The sequence below is a fragment of the Lotus japonicus genome, chromosome 3 (assembly GCF_012489685.1).
Source record: "Lotus japonicus ecotype B-129 chromosome 3, LjGifu_v1.2".
NCBI classification, from domain to species: Eukaryota; Viridiplantae; Streptophyta; class Magnoliopsida; order Fabales; family Fabaceae; genus Lotus; species Lotus japonicus.
Window position 1 is genome coordinate 15,221,144 of NC_080043.1, and position 16,087 is coordinate 15,237,230.

General features: G+C 35.0%; 2 protein-coding genes and 1 long non-coding RNA gene across 8 annotated transcripts; 2 read left to right on the forward strand and 1 right to left on the reverse strand.

Annotated features, from left to right (window-relative positions):
• Positions 1–124: 124 nt before the first annotated feature.
• On the forward strand, positions 125–3,535 carry LOC130743662 (putative lipid-transfer protein DIR1). Its single transcript, XM_057595895.1, has 2 exons — positions 125–281; positions 3,216–3,535. The coding sequence occupies exons 1-2, from the start codon at positions 125–127 to the stop codon at positions 3,533–3,535; spliced, it is 477 nt and encodes a 158-aa protein (XP_057451878.1).
• Positions 3,536–5,741: 2,206 nt separating this feature from the next.
• On the forward strand, positions 5,742–9,162 carry LOC130748489 (uncharacterized). Of its 6 annotated transcripts, none has more exons than XR_009022707.1 (5): positions 5,742–5,888; positions 6,033–6,222; positions 6,384–6,641; positions 6,755–8,063; positions 8,933–9,162. It is a non-coding gene; the product is annotated as an uncharacterized LOC130748489 (long non-coding RNA). The 6 variants fall into 6 exon arrangements; XR_009022709.1 differs by having other exon boundaries at positions 5,748–5,888; positions 6,056–6,222; XR_009022711.1 differs by having other exon boundaries at positions 5,749–6,222; positions 6,755–6,888; positions 7,083–8,063.
• Positions 9,163–13,227: 4,065 nt separating this feature from the next.
• LOC130749262 (glucan endo-1,3-beta-glucosidase-like) lies at positions 13,228–14,594 on the reverse strand. The gene is made up of 2 exons (XM_057602590.1): positions 14,537–14,594; positions 13,228–14,168 (listed from the first exon to the last, which is right to left on the reverse strand). Exons 1-2 carry the CDS (start codon positions 14,589–14,591, stop codon positions 13,228–13,230), a joined length of 996 nt encoding a protein of 331 aa, XP_057458573.1. The 5' UTR covers positions 14,592–14,594.
• Between the last annotated feature and the right edge of the window lie 1,493 nt (positions 14,595–16,087).

A 16,087-nucleotide genomic window follows, 5' to 3' on the forward strand; every position in this document is an offset into this window, starting at 1 on the left:
TGGCTCCCACCTGTCATCAAGTAGGTCCGCCACTGCACATAGTGCCATAGTCAAGGCTCCATTGGAATCTGTCGTTGGAGAAGTGTATGAGGCAGCATGTTCGAGACCTGTGGTGAAAAGGGGGATGCCTCTAAAGCATGGGTTTAACGAGAGTCAATTGTTTCTTGTGACGGTGCCGACGCTGGTATTCAATGTTCAACATTATGGAGGAGATGATGTTGTTAAGCGAAGAAGGGAACACCATCGTGGTTATGGGAATGTGCAAATTCTGGCTTCCATTAGTAAGTTTTTTTCTATATGTTCCATTGGTTTGTTTGGGTTTGCATGAAATTTTTTCTTCTTTCACTTTCTCTTTTGTCTTGCTGGTTGTTGCATTTTTAAAGTTTATCATGTTAAGTTAGAAAGATTGTGTGTCCTTCTTTAGAGTGTCATTATTTCACATTAAGAAAACCTGAATTTTAGCTGTCTAAAATATTTATTTCGGAGTTTTTTATTAAAAAAGCATAAGTAAAATTGTTTTTGTTATCATCAAAATAGTTTTTATAAATAATTTAATCTATGCTTTTAAAAAAAAACACCTTAAAAATTTTATAAACGTTTTTTTAATTAAGAAAAGTGTTTTTTGAGAAAAAATTGAGGAAACAAACTCACTCTTAATTTAAGTCGAACATTTTTTTCCTTTTTAAATGAAATGGATAGGTTTAGAAATTTTAGGTCTTGCCCTATTTTTGAGGGTTGATTCACAATCGATGTCTTGATTGAATTTTCATTGAACATATGTCATAGCAACTCAATCTAGCACAATCCCCCTTTTTTTTCATTTTTCTACCAATTCATTTTGTTTAAAGTTGAAATTGGGTATTTTTCTAACTATTTACCATATTTCTAATTAGGCTTAATTGCAACTTTGGTCCCTGACATTTAGAAAAGCCACGATTTTGGTCACTCACCTAATTTAATTACAAAAATCGTCCCTCACCTAACACTCTGTGAACAAAGTTGGTCCGACCGTCAATTTTTTAACGGAAGAAGCTTATGTGGTGTTTGAAAACTTAGGTGAAAGTGCCACTGGAGAGAGGGAGGCACATGCCTCTACATCTCAGAGGAAAAAACAACCAAAAAACTCAGAGGAATAGCACACAACCTCAATCCCAGCGTTCCAACAACTAGGCCTCCCAACAGCAAAGCTTCACTATGAGATAAAAAAACAGCCGAGAGGAGAGGAAAAATCAATTCTGACGCCAGTGGCACTTCCACATAAGCTTTCAGACGCCACGTAAGCTTCTTCCGTTAAAAAATTGACGGTTGGACCAACGTTGTTCACGAAGTGTTAGGTGAGGGACGATTTTTGTAATTAAATTAGGTGAGGGACCAAAATCGCGGCTTTTATAAATGTCAGGGACCAAAGTTGCAATTAAGCCTTCTAATTACTTTTAGTTATACACACTTTTTTCACTTTTAATGCAATGCACATGTGCTTTCTAATAGGCATGATTTTATTTTGGAATGTCTTTGCAGATGGAAGTGGTTTCTCTAATCTTATAATCATTTTTTAAAATGTGAAGTTAGAAGCAAACAAGGGAGGAGCTTATGTAATTTATATAAAGATGCTTTCAAATTTGAAATAATCTGCTTTCAACTTTTTTATAATTAATTAATGATTTTTGAAAAGTTGAAATTAATATAAAAATGACAAAGTGATTTTTCTAAATCCGAAACAAACGCAATCTAAAGTTATTTTTCCAAATAATCTACTTTTAGATTTTTTTAAAATAATGATTTTTTGCAAAGTTGAAACAAATATAACAATGTTTTTTAAATAAATAAAAAAGTGGGTTTTCTAAAATTAGTTGAAACAAACGCACTCAAAATTGCTCTTTTGTCATTCCTTAAAAAAAGTGGTTTTACCTTTATGAAAATAAATGATTTTATTTTAAGTGATTTTTTTAAAAAGCAGAAATTTATTTAAGTTTGTCAAAAAATATAACTGTTTTTCACTTTACGAATTGATTTTAAATATTTGGCTATAAAATATTTCAAATATAGATTAGGGACATTTTTTACCATATAAACTTTTTAGGTGGGTGATATGTTTTGTTCCCTTGTGTTCCACCATTTTCCACGAAACCATGTTGAAAATATACAAAGGAAGTCTCACATTGCTAAGTTGGAGACAAAATAAATAGAATATAAGTTGGAGAGTTGCAATCCCAATAGCCTTAAGGTTTTTGGTAAAGCTTCTACTCCAGCGTCACAAGTCCACTCTCCCTGATCCAAGTCCACATGCGTTTAGACTCAACAGTGGTATTAGAGACCACTTGTCAAACAGCCATGATTCAAAAAAAAAAGGGAAAAAAATATATCAACTAAAAAAAGAGGAAAAAAATCATGAGCCCATGAGACTCAGGTTCACAAAAGGAGCATAAGCCTAAAAAAATTGACTGCCTCTGCGGGTTCCCGTTTGACTACAAGCCCAGACAGAGCAAGTCCAACAAGACAAATCCAGTTGGACTTAGGGGGAGTTTCTGGGTAAAGCTTCTACTCTAGCGTCACTAGTCCACTCTCCTTCAGGCCTGCACGCATCCAGACCCAACAAACCAAAGTGTTCCGTTTCAAGAATTTTTTGTCTCGTATGTCATGTTTCATTCTCTTCTCATTTGTCTACCAAACGCTAGATATAGTTTCTCCTTTTAAAAAGTGATGAGGAGGCTCCCACCAATGGGAGGAATGAAGAGTAGGTGCACGTACGTGGGAGCTTCTTTCACTTTCGTTTTGGAGAAAGCATTGTGGAACAGCAAAAGGCATAAAACTAGCATACATGAAAAGTGAATTAAAACAGCAAATAGTTTTTTTTTTCTTCATGTTTTGGTTTTGTGAAAAATAAAAAACTTTAAAAATGGGAGAAGTCATGTCATTCGAATCTTCTAACTGTAGCCAATCAACACCAATCGCATTGATGATGACCTCTAACATGAAGATCAACCGAATTGCATGATAACACAATAAGCATGGCTAATTAGAAGGACCCTTGGAAATGGAAATGCATGACATCAGTACTATCTATGTATAAATACAAAACCTTGGTGATTCTCACAACAGTGGCAAATTAAACAAGTTTTCATATACAAAGTGGAAACACACAACAATTCAAATTAAGATGAAGTTTTTCAGTCACAGGGCTCTATCACTATTGTGGCTTTTGTTGTTGTTGTCAGCTTTGGTAGCAATACAAGTTGAAAGCAGTGGTTCTTGCTCAAGCACATTCTTCTCTGCACTTGTGCAGCTCATTCCTTGCAGGGCAGCAGTTGCACCTTTTAGCCCCATTCCACCAAATGAAGCTTGCTGCAATGCCCTTAAGTCTCTAGGGCAGCCATGTTTGTGTGTTCTTGTCAATGGCCCTCCGATTTCTGGCGTTGATCGTAACATGGCCTCACTGCTCCCTGAGAAGTGCACCACAAGCTTTGATCCATGCATGTGCTCTTCCTCTTTCTCCCTGATTAATTATTTGTCTCTCTTTTACTTTGATTTGTTTTAATCTTAGCAGCTTTGATCCACTGCTTTCTCACATTACATCTTTAGACCCTGTTTGTGCCCATGCTTCCAATTTCCAAATCCAACAGAATCACAATCAAGAGCTCCTAAATTTTGCATAACTTTGTCATAATGAATTTTTTACATTCATGGTGATAAAGTAGTATAGGTAGTAGGGTCCTAATTAAGAAAAATTGTGAACAATTATTGTAGGAGATATAGACATAAAAAGTAGGTGGAATTTTCATACGAAGTGATTTATTGTGGGATTTTATTTTATATGAATATATAAAATTTATTCCAAAATATCAAAGGCCTTTTCATGACCATTTAATAGTGAAGTAAGGATTAATCTTCTCTATCTCTTTATGCAGGTGATATTATATGATCAAGTGAAGTTGGAGCACGAAGATGGAATCCTATTATAAATAAGTGTTATTTAATTTTATTTTAAGAATAGTTTATGCAGTGCTTACCTAATAATGTTACATGAGATGGGATTATGTATTTTGTTTGTTTAGATTTTTGGATTGTTCTAGTTTCAAATAGTTGATTGCTGATGTAATAGAATATTGGAAAGGTTATTTGGTAGAAAGCTCATTCCAATTCTACTTGCATGTGAGGTATATTGAAAATGGGAAGGTGTGGATCCTTCAGTCCATTATTTGAAATGTAAAAGATTAAGGCTATTTGGCATTTTCAGCTAGCTTATAGCTTATTTGACTAGTTTAAAGCTTATTTGACTAGCTTAAAAGCTCTATAAAAATGTTTGGTGAATGAGCTTATTTCAGTAGCTTAAAGCTTTAAGCTATAAGCTATTTCAGGTAGCTTAAAGCTTAAAGCTTATAGCTTATAGCTTATAGCTTATTAAATATATTCTCATTTTTATCCTTATTATTTTATCAAAATTTCACCTTTAGCCTTATATGTTTTTACTAAACTTATTTACCTACTCATTTTCCGATGTACCAAGAAAAAAACTTATTTATTTATCAGTTATCACACTTGTCTCATATGTACATCGTTCCCGCACAGAAATAATTACTACTTCAGAATAAAATAAATAATTTTATATTACAAATTACAAATTATTTGTTTTATTCTATTTAATTTAATAAAAATATAGAAAATTAAATAAGTAAAAATTAATATTATATTTTTAAGATGATAAATAATTTGAGTGAAATTAAAATATTTATAATAATTTTAATATTAATATCATATAGGTATTAATGTGAAAATAAAGTAATGTTAAATTATAAAAAAAATTATACAAGTATGTCTTTTTATGTCATTTTACAATTTCACCTTGTTCAACAACTAGCTTTACCAAATACTTTTGTTTAAATTACGTAGCTTTTCAGCTATCAGTTATCAGCTTTCAGCTAGCTTCTCAGCTTTCAGCTAGCTTTTCAGCTATCAGCTAGCTTATCAGCTAAGGGTGTGTTTGGATGCACGTTGGATCAGGCCTGATCCACGTTTAAAGACCTCAAACGTGATTTTTCCATCTCCATTGATGTTTGGATGTTAAATGGTGATCCAATTCTGGCCCCCTAACACAACAATTTGTTGCTTTAGCATCAATGTTGATCCAATTGTACCCTTTCCCTTTTACAGATCCAATTCAAGTCTATCAGATCCAATTCCTGATAAATGTATCCAAACATAAATCACGTCACTCAAACTCACGTTTACCAGATCCAATTCATATCAGATCCAATTCTGGCCAGATCCAATTCTACTAACGCCGAGCCAAACACACACTAAACGTGCCAAACATAGCCTAAATTGCTAACTATAAAACTTATTATTATAAAAACATGACAAATTAAAGTAAAAGGCTACGAAACTCTTTCAAAGTCATTATTTGAAATGTAAAGGACTAAATTGCAAATTACATGACAAATTAAGGCAAAAATGGATGAAACTTCTTCATTTTTAGATAGGTACTTGTTTACATGACATCTAGTGAGAAAGTGAGAGAGACTAAGTTGAAATCCCTAGTAAAAGTAAGAATTTCTAAGACCTAGTTGTCGTGTTTGGTATTCAAGTGAACATGCAATTTAGAAGAGCTCATCTCCCTTTTATAGGGATAAGAGTGCAAGCCTAATTCTAAATCTTTGTAAGGTTTAGGCCCAAGTTATAAATTTGGGTCCACAACACAATAAACCGCCCACATGGCATCAAGAATACATAAATCACCAACATGGCATGAGGAATACATAAGTATTGCGAGATTGCCCACATATGAAAGAAGTCAGCCACAAGATGAAAAGTTCATAACTGATGGCTCCATATGCGAGATGGCTTGCCAGATAGTGGGATCGCTCACCAATTCACTCTGTCACACCAACAAGGTATTGATTTAGTTGTAGGCAAACTATATTCTCATAAGGGTGATCGAACGAGAAAGCCATTTGTTGGAAACTAGGCACCGTCATCGTATTTTGTTGCAGTTGTTAGATAGTTGGGCCTATTTCTGATTTGGGCTTCTTTGGTAGAATGATAGGTTTTGTTTCCATAGGTTAGCAGAAATCCATCTTTTCCCTTTCTCCCTCTCCTGCTTCTACCGTGTAGACTCTGCAATCTTCCTCTACTGCTTTTCCGTTTTCGACGGCGTTCTGCAGCTACCCTTCCCTGAGCTATGTGCTTTCCTCTACTCTGCTCGTCCCTATGAACATCACTTTACAGGTATTTTTCCTATACCCTAATGCATCCCCTATTTTCTTTACAGTTGTTCTGATTTGATGTGTTAAATTTCTCTTTTTTATTTTCAATTTGAATTTGAATTGGGACTCGAATGAATGCTGAGAATGTTTCTCTTCTCCTGAAATTCCCACATTGTGTTCCAGTTTTCTGTCCTGCTTCTGAACCATATTTTTCTCTAATTTGATCCACTTATTCGAATTTTGGGTCTGAGTCATGGGTGGTGGTGTGACTCCAGTCAAGAGCCTTTGCCCTGAGAAGAATTTTTTGAAAATTAGGACTAGGGTTATCCGGATGTGGGAAGCATGTCCTGTGATCGATCCCTTGAGCCCCTATGCTCTGCATATAGTTCTAATTGATGCCGAGGTATGATCGGAGCTGAATTTGAAATTCAAATTGCAAAGGTAAGGGCTTCAATGTGTTTCTTAACCTTTGATTGTCTACAAATACTGGTGTTGGTTATTCTCATTCACACTCACATCCTACATTGCTTACGAAGTGTTCATTTTTGCCTCAGAGGTGGAAGAGCCATAGAAACGAGCTCTGGACCCCTTCCCTGTCACGCTAAATGGAGAATTCCTTCATACAACTTGATCCCCTTGGAGGCTTTTGAATTTTATCCCCTTTGAAGGCTTCTCATGTTGAGGAGTGGTGAATAAGTCTAAAACATAGAATATTTATTTACTTTTGCGCTCTCTTTTCTTATACTCAACATCTGTGCATAATTTGTTAAAATTTGTGATTGTGGTCATTGTTTTTTTCTCCAGAGTTGTTAAACATAGCAAGTTCACCATTTATTAAGTATATTTTAAAATTTTCTATGTTTCTTGGTTTAATGTGTGCAGTGTAGGTACTGCAGTTTTTGTCTTGGCTTATCTGCCTTTCGGTAAGCATGACTTTTTCCACATGATACTAATCATGGAGTTCAGTGATTCAATAGTCGAGAATGTGAGGTTTTTCTTTTCTGTCTGGGTACTATCTGCTCTGTAACTCCTTTGCTCCTTTGTAGTTTATCTACTTCAACAACACTAATTGTTTAATTTGTTTTGTTCAAGTCTTTGACTGTGCTCATTTAAATCATTGTCAATCAAGTACTACCTTTATAAGAAATGCACTAATAAATTGGAATCAACTTGCAATTTTGGAAGGCTAAATTGGTCGGATTCAAGTACTTTCATTCAAGTGACTATTTGTTAGATATTGATTAGTTAGAAGGCTTAATCTTTGCTTTTGATTTAGGCCAGTTGGAAGGATCAAGTGGCTAACTCTTTCCTCATTGTGATATGTTCTATGACTTTGGATATTGATTGATTGCTTTCTTATTTCTTGTGCCCACTTTTTTCACATGAAGTTATATTTAGAGTTGTATCTTTTCTCAATAAGCCATTGCTGCTCTCTTTCAAAAATAGGTCTTTATTGAGTTCTATTATAATTGTGTTTCTCATTATAATTATTGGTTCTATTTAATAGTTGCTGACTTATTTTTGCTTTAATGTCATCTTTGTGATGCTACTTTTCCTTATATTTCCCTTATTTTGATTTGATCTATATTGATTTATAAACTCTTGTCAGGTAATTTAATATGGTCATAAAATCTTAGTATCTTATCTAATTAACACCTATACCTATTTCTTATTATTGAGTAACGAAGTAAAAGCATAACAAAGAATGCTCTTCTCCAAAAGGTGCTTACTTTTTGTAACTTGTGAATTTTAACCTCTAGCAGCCTTTAATCAAGCACTAGAAAATGTTGTTTATTGGTTTTTCTATTTCTTTTGTTTGCAAGGGCATTGCAGGGTGAAGAACCACCAAGGTCTCCATTCAAGGTAATTATAGTTGATGGGAAACCACATGTGCACCATTGTTAGACATGATTGTATTGAAGTTAGTTCGCTTGATAATTTTTTGAATCACTACTCTCAACTAAATTTGTTTCATTGTGTTCATTATCTGTATGTTGAATGCTTTCTTCAAGATAATACATATCTTTTATATTTGAATGTCTTACTCTTTGTCATATTTCTCAGCAGGTAGACGCCCCTTAATACAATTATGTAGAGTTCAAAACCTGAAGAAGTCATTGAATGATATTATTATTTGGTTTTACGCTTGCATAGATTCCCATGAACACTAATGATGTTGTTTACACTAATGGTGTATAGTGTTTTCCCAAAAACAAATCGCAGTGGGAAGGTTGATGAATGCTTAAACTTCTATTTTCAAAATCTCATCAGCTGGTATTTTTTGGCAATGCTTGATTTCAAATATATACAAGCGTGTGTGTGTGTGTCTATAGAAAATTGTTTTTTTACCCCCTGATGTTTGGTTTTATTTTTTTGGAAAAGTTTGTTTTCAAGAGTTATGCTTGTGCTAAAATCAATTGACTTTGACTATCGTAACAAAGGCCTTCGATGTGATCAGGGTCTTTTCTCATTTCCTTCAGCTATGACTGTGTTATGATATAACTAGCTTCCCTTTTAATTGTAGCATCTATCTTCACTTATATGAACATATTTGATTATAGAAGTTTCCTTCTTTGTTAACAAGTTTTAGGAGAAAGATGCAATAATGATGTGGAATGGAATGTGGATATAATTTTTTTTGGATGTTGTCATAGAGCAAGGTCATAAAACCTGTTTCATTTGTTGCTTGATTTGGTTTGATTTATCTTCTCCACCTTTGCTTCATTTTTCAGGTGTTTATTCATTTTTAAAAGATAATCATGCTTCACCGTTCAGTTTGTAGTTTACTAGAAGAACAAAGTAAAGTAGAGAAAGTTGATTAGTGATGATCAAATTTGAATTCTTGATTTTACTTTCAGCACACAATCTCCCCTGTAAGGAACTTGAAAAGTTTGGATCCATGTATTAATTTGGGGTTATTATAAATGGAAAATTATGGTATTAATCTTTGTGTTATGTTTCACTCTGGAATCCAAGTACCAAAGAATATTATTCTCTTATTCTGCTTCGAATGCTAATGAAATATGATGCTTTTCAGAATGGGTTGACATTGAGGAGTTTGATTTTGTAATTTATGGGCTGTAGAAATTTCATTGAATATTTGGTCTCCATTCTGACCTGAGGTTTTATAACCACACTACTCTCTAGACTTCTACATGCAATCGGTAGTTGAATGTTAGGAAACAAGTTTGTGATTTATGAATATGGTAACATCTTAAGTTTGAAGTGCCACTGTCAGTAAATGCACCTACATATTCTCTTTAGAATTTGAAGCTCATTTATATTCAAGACTTTGCTGCTTAAGATCTGCCTTTTGAAACTGTTTGAGATAGAAAATAAGTGTTTTTAATTTTCCACAATAGTGGATAATTTTGAGAACATTTTTTGTGCAACATACCATTTTAAAGTACCAGATAAAAAATGGTTCAGGGTCTTTGTTCAATCTTCTTTTCATGAGCTAATGAATGTATTTGTATATATTTAAAAGTTGTAAATGTTAAAAATTATTACGGACTAACTCCCAACAAAGTCCAGCATAGTTGGTAGATAGTTGGTTTCTTTAAGTCTTTATATCAGAGTTTGATATCTGTTACTGTGTATATAGAAGAATTTGTTATGAGAAACTTATTATTTAATATGATCTAAGTCTTGGGAAATTAGTCTCATACCTATTGAATGTATGAATAACTTAGGAAAAAAAGATATTAAGGACTCTTCCATAAAATGAAAATTATTTATTAGAAACAAATAATCACAATTCCTGATCATTAGGCACAAAAAAAAACATCAGAGTATGTGTAAAAAATTTCAAGTGATAGTGCATATTTTATATGAAAAATAAATATATAATTATATGGAGTAAATAATGTGATTCTTCTATGAATTTTTTATTAAATTTGTAAATATAAAAATTTCCAACCATAATCTCAAATAAATTGAAATAAGTTACAAATAAGCATAAGCTATTTTTCATAATCTATCCTGAGTAGCTTATGAAAATAAGCTCAAAACAGCTTATGGTAGGTTGCATAAATCTCTCAAACACTTACACAAGCGCTTATAATATCAAATAAGCTCTTTTAAACGAGGTCTAAATTTTTAAAAATAACTTATGAATAAGCGCTTATGTCATAAGCACTTATTGTTGCTTATAATCATAAGTGCTTAATTAAACTGTTTTTCTAAACGGGGCCTTAATTAGTTCATTTTGTAAAATTATAAAATTAAAAATCATAAAACATAGAATTGCTCGTCCCGCACGGATACGGGCTATTATCCTAATAGTTTATATATTGTCGAGTTTGAAAATATAATACATAGTTGACCATAAAATAAAAGAAACAAAAATATCATGGAGGTCAATCTGTCAAAGTGCTGCCAATTAACTATATAAATTTTGTTGTACAAAGTAAACTTCTTCATCCTTTGGAATTGCGGGTCTTTTGGTTGCAAAAATTAGCCCAGCATTTAATCAAATGGGTTATATATGACAGTGGATTGGCAGGAAGTGATGTTTTGTTTGATTTTCCAACCTATCCCTGCCAGTGCTGTGATTGATCACCTTGAACACAAACCACCCTCTTTTAACGTCATATTGTCGGATGGGAACTTAGTTGAATGGACAATAAAATGGGCAGATGATAGGCTGAATTCTTGCGTGTTTGGGCTTGACTGGTACGAATTTGCCAATGAGAAACGATTACGCGCTAGGAATCAGTTGCTATTTTTTAAGATGGAACAAAAGGATACCTACCGGGTTGAAGTGCGCCGCCATAATGTCCGTACTTGAATATCTTCTTTTGTTATTTGTTAAATTTCAATTTTTTTGTTGTTAAGTTTGATTTATTTGAGCGACTGGACCTAATATATATGTATCGTTTAAAATATAGCTGTTGCAATGTTCTACATTTATTTCCAGAATTTCTTTAACAATTACTCATCTTTTGTATAAATCTATCACATGAAATTTTATGTGCTAAATATATTCTGTTAATGAAGATGCTGCGAACTCATTCGGGTTTTATTTTGATAAATGCTCATTTTTTTATACATCGGAGAAATATTTTATAAATGCTTTTGAAGAATGCACGTAAGGGAATATATTAAGTCATATTTAATACTTGATAATCGTTTATTGATCGATATTCAAGTGGTGCTCCAGCATTTTTAATAATTCATATCATAGTTAAAGATGTATCTAAGAACTAACCATTTAAATACATAAAATGAGCAGGGATGCACGGGTAAAATCCTAGTAATATTAAAGAAGGGGAGGGACATGTCTGAGGCATTATGGACTTGCGGCTGATGTGTATACTGATATGTGGTGGCGTGGTGCTGTTAATAAATTAACTCATTTCCTCCTTTACTGATAAGTTCTGATATGTTACTGATCTGAGGTTTCCATCTGGTAACACATGTTTGCTCTGGATTTATTTCTTTTTTGGAAGGCATTGGTAGTGGTGGGGATTGCAGTGATGTCTTCTGATGCCTTGAAGGTGTGTGTGTATGACAGCTTTATGCAGGGTGTTTGGTTTTTTTTTTTTAATGTATTGTTTGGTTTTGTGGCTGGGTGCATCTTGCTGATCAAATGGTTGCACGAGTAGTAGATTGTGTTGGGGGCTATTTTGGCATTTGTGATTTGAGTAGTGCTTGGTTGGGTTGGTGCTATCTCATAATGAGTGAACAATGTGGCTCACTTGGGAGAGTCTTGTTCCCAAATTTTATGAAGAATAAATTCTGTTTTAGTTTAAAAAAATATTAAAGAAAATTAATGAATCAATGAATCAGATACTAAAATTTAAAGAGAAAAAGTTTGATGCACCGACGGTGTAAAGTTTTTTTACACCGTCAACCAATCAGATTTCAAGGATGTGACATGTCAATTAAAGAAATTAAATGAAAAGAGAGATTTTATGAAAAGAGAGATTTTCTCACATCCTTGAAATCTGATTGGTTGACGGTGTAAAAAAACTTTACACCGTCGGTGCATCAAAATTAAACTCAAATTTAAAATGCGATCAACTAATATTTGAAAAATCCACTTAACAATTAAGAATTATATGCAATCAAGAATACATTAAAATAAAATATCCTGTCAAATGTAACACAAACATGAAATCAGAAAATAATATTTTTTTTCACATCATCAATAAACTACATTAATTAAAAATGAAACATTATGAAATGAGAATGAAACTCTTACACCTTTGGCATACTTATTAATGTAAATTAATAAATAACCACATCTAAGACACCGATGGAGGTACTTTAGTTTTGTTTAGTGTCTATTTTCTGTCTCAAATTAAATTGAAATATATCATTTAAAACGAATAACATAAGATTATAATTGCCATATCCATAATTTGTTTGATTGAGATTTCTCTATTTAATTGGTTAGGACAAATAATGAGACACCATTTAGAAATACAGATTTCAGGATTTGCTGCTGCGTTTGGCCACGGGGATGCTTTCAAAGCTGAATTGCTGGCAGTGAATCGTGGTTTGACACACACATGGGAGCTTTGTGGACTGTCTTCAGGTGCATTCGGTTCTGATGAGTAGTGAGAATGTGGATAGCTACTGGCACCGTGATGAGATCCTTGCGGGACGAGCGTTGCTGGCTCGACAGTGGAGTGTTCAGGTGCCCCGGGAGAGGAACATGGTTGCAGATGCGTTGGCGAAGATTGCAGTCACGGAGAATTGGGATTGGAAAGAAAGGAAAATCCCACCCTCAACTGTAGTTCCCCTGCTTTGTCAGGATGTAGTTGCTTAGTTGCCTGTTGTTTATTTCCTTTTGTTACCAAAAAAAAAAAGAAATACAAATTTATTTCGAAAGAAAATAAAAAGCTTTATTTGATATGGAAATAAGAAATAAGAATTGAGAAATAAACATTCTCAATTAGACATGGATAGTATCTAACTAGCAAATACCCCCACCCACCAAAAAATTAAAATAACTAATCTAACACCCTAAGAGATGAAAGAACTACAATTATTTAGGGATAGTTAATCTCAATCTTAGTGATCAAAAACTGAGTACATATTTAGATGATTTGTCAGGATGGAAGAGACCAAAATGACGCTCAGTTTCTGCACCAGGTTTCTTGTTTTCATCAAACATAGCAAACAAGTAAGTTTCGATAGCTACACCGGGCCTCTTTGGTGTTCCTCCCCCACTCTTGACATGACCAATCAAATTAGCATAATATGTGGCTGCATTCTCCATTGTAGCCCCAGCTCCACCTTCTGATGGCCACCCACTCTCTGCCACAACCACCGCCAAATTGGGTGCATCTAATTTCTCTAAAGCAGAATAGATAGAATCAACCATAGCATCAAACATATTTCCGTACCCAATGTCATTTTTTCCATTTTGAGTGAAAAGTGCATAGGCAAGAGGAATGTTTTGTTGATCATTGGCATAAGCAAAATAAGGGTACACGTTGGCAAGAAGTGGTGACCCATTTTGCACTAGGAAGTTGATAATTGGTTGTATGTATGGCTTTGATTCTTCAGTGAAAATGCCTGCACTTGGGGGGTAGGAATTAGTTATCAAACTTGAGTCCATTACTGTCGTAACCTTGATTTGGTCATGTAAGTTGGCTTGTGAAATTGCGCTCTGAATGTTCTGCATCACGGGGTGGATGAATTGAGCATCATTGTCACTAGGGTGAACTTCATTCCCCACGGCAATGTACTTGATTTTGACATTTTGTGAGTACGGTGTCACGAAATTGTTGACCCATTGTGAGGCAGCATTAGGATCTGCTAGAGATGAAAGTGTTTCCCCCGCCACACCAAGGATCAAATCTATGCCGGAATCTCGGAGGGCTTCAAGGGCTTCTTGATCTGGGGAGTAAATACGCATTCCACCAATGTTGTTTGCTTTGTATAAGTCCACAACTTCTTGCTTTGATGGCAGAGTGGCACCATTCAGGCCATAGCAAACTCCGACGGATTGTACAACTACATAATATTGAACCAAATTTATATAAGTAAATTTTTTATTTCACAATTTGTTTTAATGATAAATTGACATTTTTGAATTTAATTTGATTGTGAGTAAATAATAATCTACGGATCTCTTAGCCCATTGCACCTAGATTAACAACAACAATTAATAAAAATAAGAGTGACTCTTGAAAGTTGAAAAGTAGATAACTATGTTTTTTTTTTAAAGGAAATATCATTTATATATTTTGCCAAATGTAGGTCACTTTTTGATTTCTCACATGGATTAACTTGACTAACTTTTGACATAATTTATACCGACTTACGCATTTAGAGATGAAATTGAATAAGAGGTGCTAGCTAGATAGCGAGAGAGAATGAACCTGTAAATTCTAGTCCAATGGACAGTATTCCAAGAAGCAGTGATATGGTAGACATTGCAGTGTTGCTTTAGAAGAACTTTTTGGGTGAAAAACACACAGAATTCAACGATGGCCTAAGGAATTCAAGTTACGTTTTTGTGTGTTTGCTTAAGTGAGTTGTTTGTGCTTATATATGCATCAGTGATGTGAGTAATGAGGGAAAAATCCTGATATATGTCTAGAAAGCGTGAAAGTAGGATTCTAATTATCAATAACAAAGGAAAATCACAAAAGATATAGAACTATAGACATTAATTTTATACATATATCATTCTTTTAATTAAAACTTGAATCACTCTGCAATATATATATTGATTAAAAGTAATTAATGTATCCAAAAAAGTCATAAAAGTTGTTAAAACTAAATCACGTTTGAGATGCTTTAGGGCTCGTTTGACACGCTGTATTAGGCATGATAGTATAAGCTTATACAATACATTATGAGTTTATCCATTGTTTGGTGATGACATTGTATTGTATAAGCTTATCCATCAAAGTCCTCTTATACGTTAAAAAGACGTATTATTTAATCCATCATGTGAGTGATGGATAAGGCATGATAAGGTTGTGACGTATAAGTCACCATCACCATTCACCACCACCCTCCATTGCTGCCAACTTACACCACCATTGGCACCACCACCACCACCAGTGTTGCCGCCACCACCCGATCATCGCCGCCGCCGCCCTACCGTCACCACTGGTGTTGCCGCCACCACCACCACCACCGCCCTACCGTCACCATCACCATAATCGCCGCCACCACAACCCTATCGCCACCACCACCATAATCGCCGCCACCACTCTATTGCCACCACCGACACCATAACCACCACCCTATCGCCACCACCACCACCATTGCCTCCACCCTCCACCGTCGCCGCCACCGCCTTACAACCACCACCACCACCCTATCGTCGCCAACACCACAACCACCATCGCTGCCACCACCTGATCACCACCACCGCCACCTCCGCCACCACCGGTGTTGCCGCCACCGCCACCACCACCACCGCCCTACCGCCACCACCGACACCACAATCACCATATCGCCACCACCACCATAATCGTCGTCACCACTCTATTGCCACCACCGACACCACAACCACCACCCTATCGCCACCACCGGCCACCACCATTGCCTCGACCCTCCACCGCCTTACCACCACCACCACCACCCTATCATCGCCACCACTACAACCACCATCGCTGCCATCACCACCGACAACCTATCTCCACTGTCACCACCACCACCACCAACACCAACCTACCACCATTGCCACCACCACCACCAACCTACCACCACTTCCATCACCACCGCCACTACCGTTAAAATCATCTCCATATTTGATTTTTATTATATATCATTATTCAATACTTCATTAAACATAAAATTGCATTAATTTAAACGATATGGTAAATTATACAGAGTATGGCCAAACGCTGGATAGTATAAGAAAGTTATCAGGGCTTATACTATCAGGCCTAATACTATCAGGTCTTATACTATCA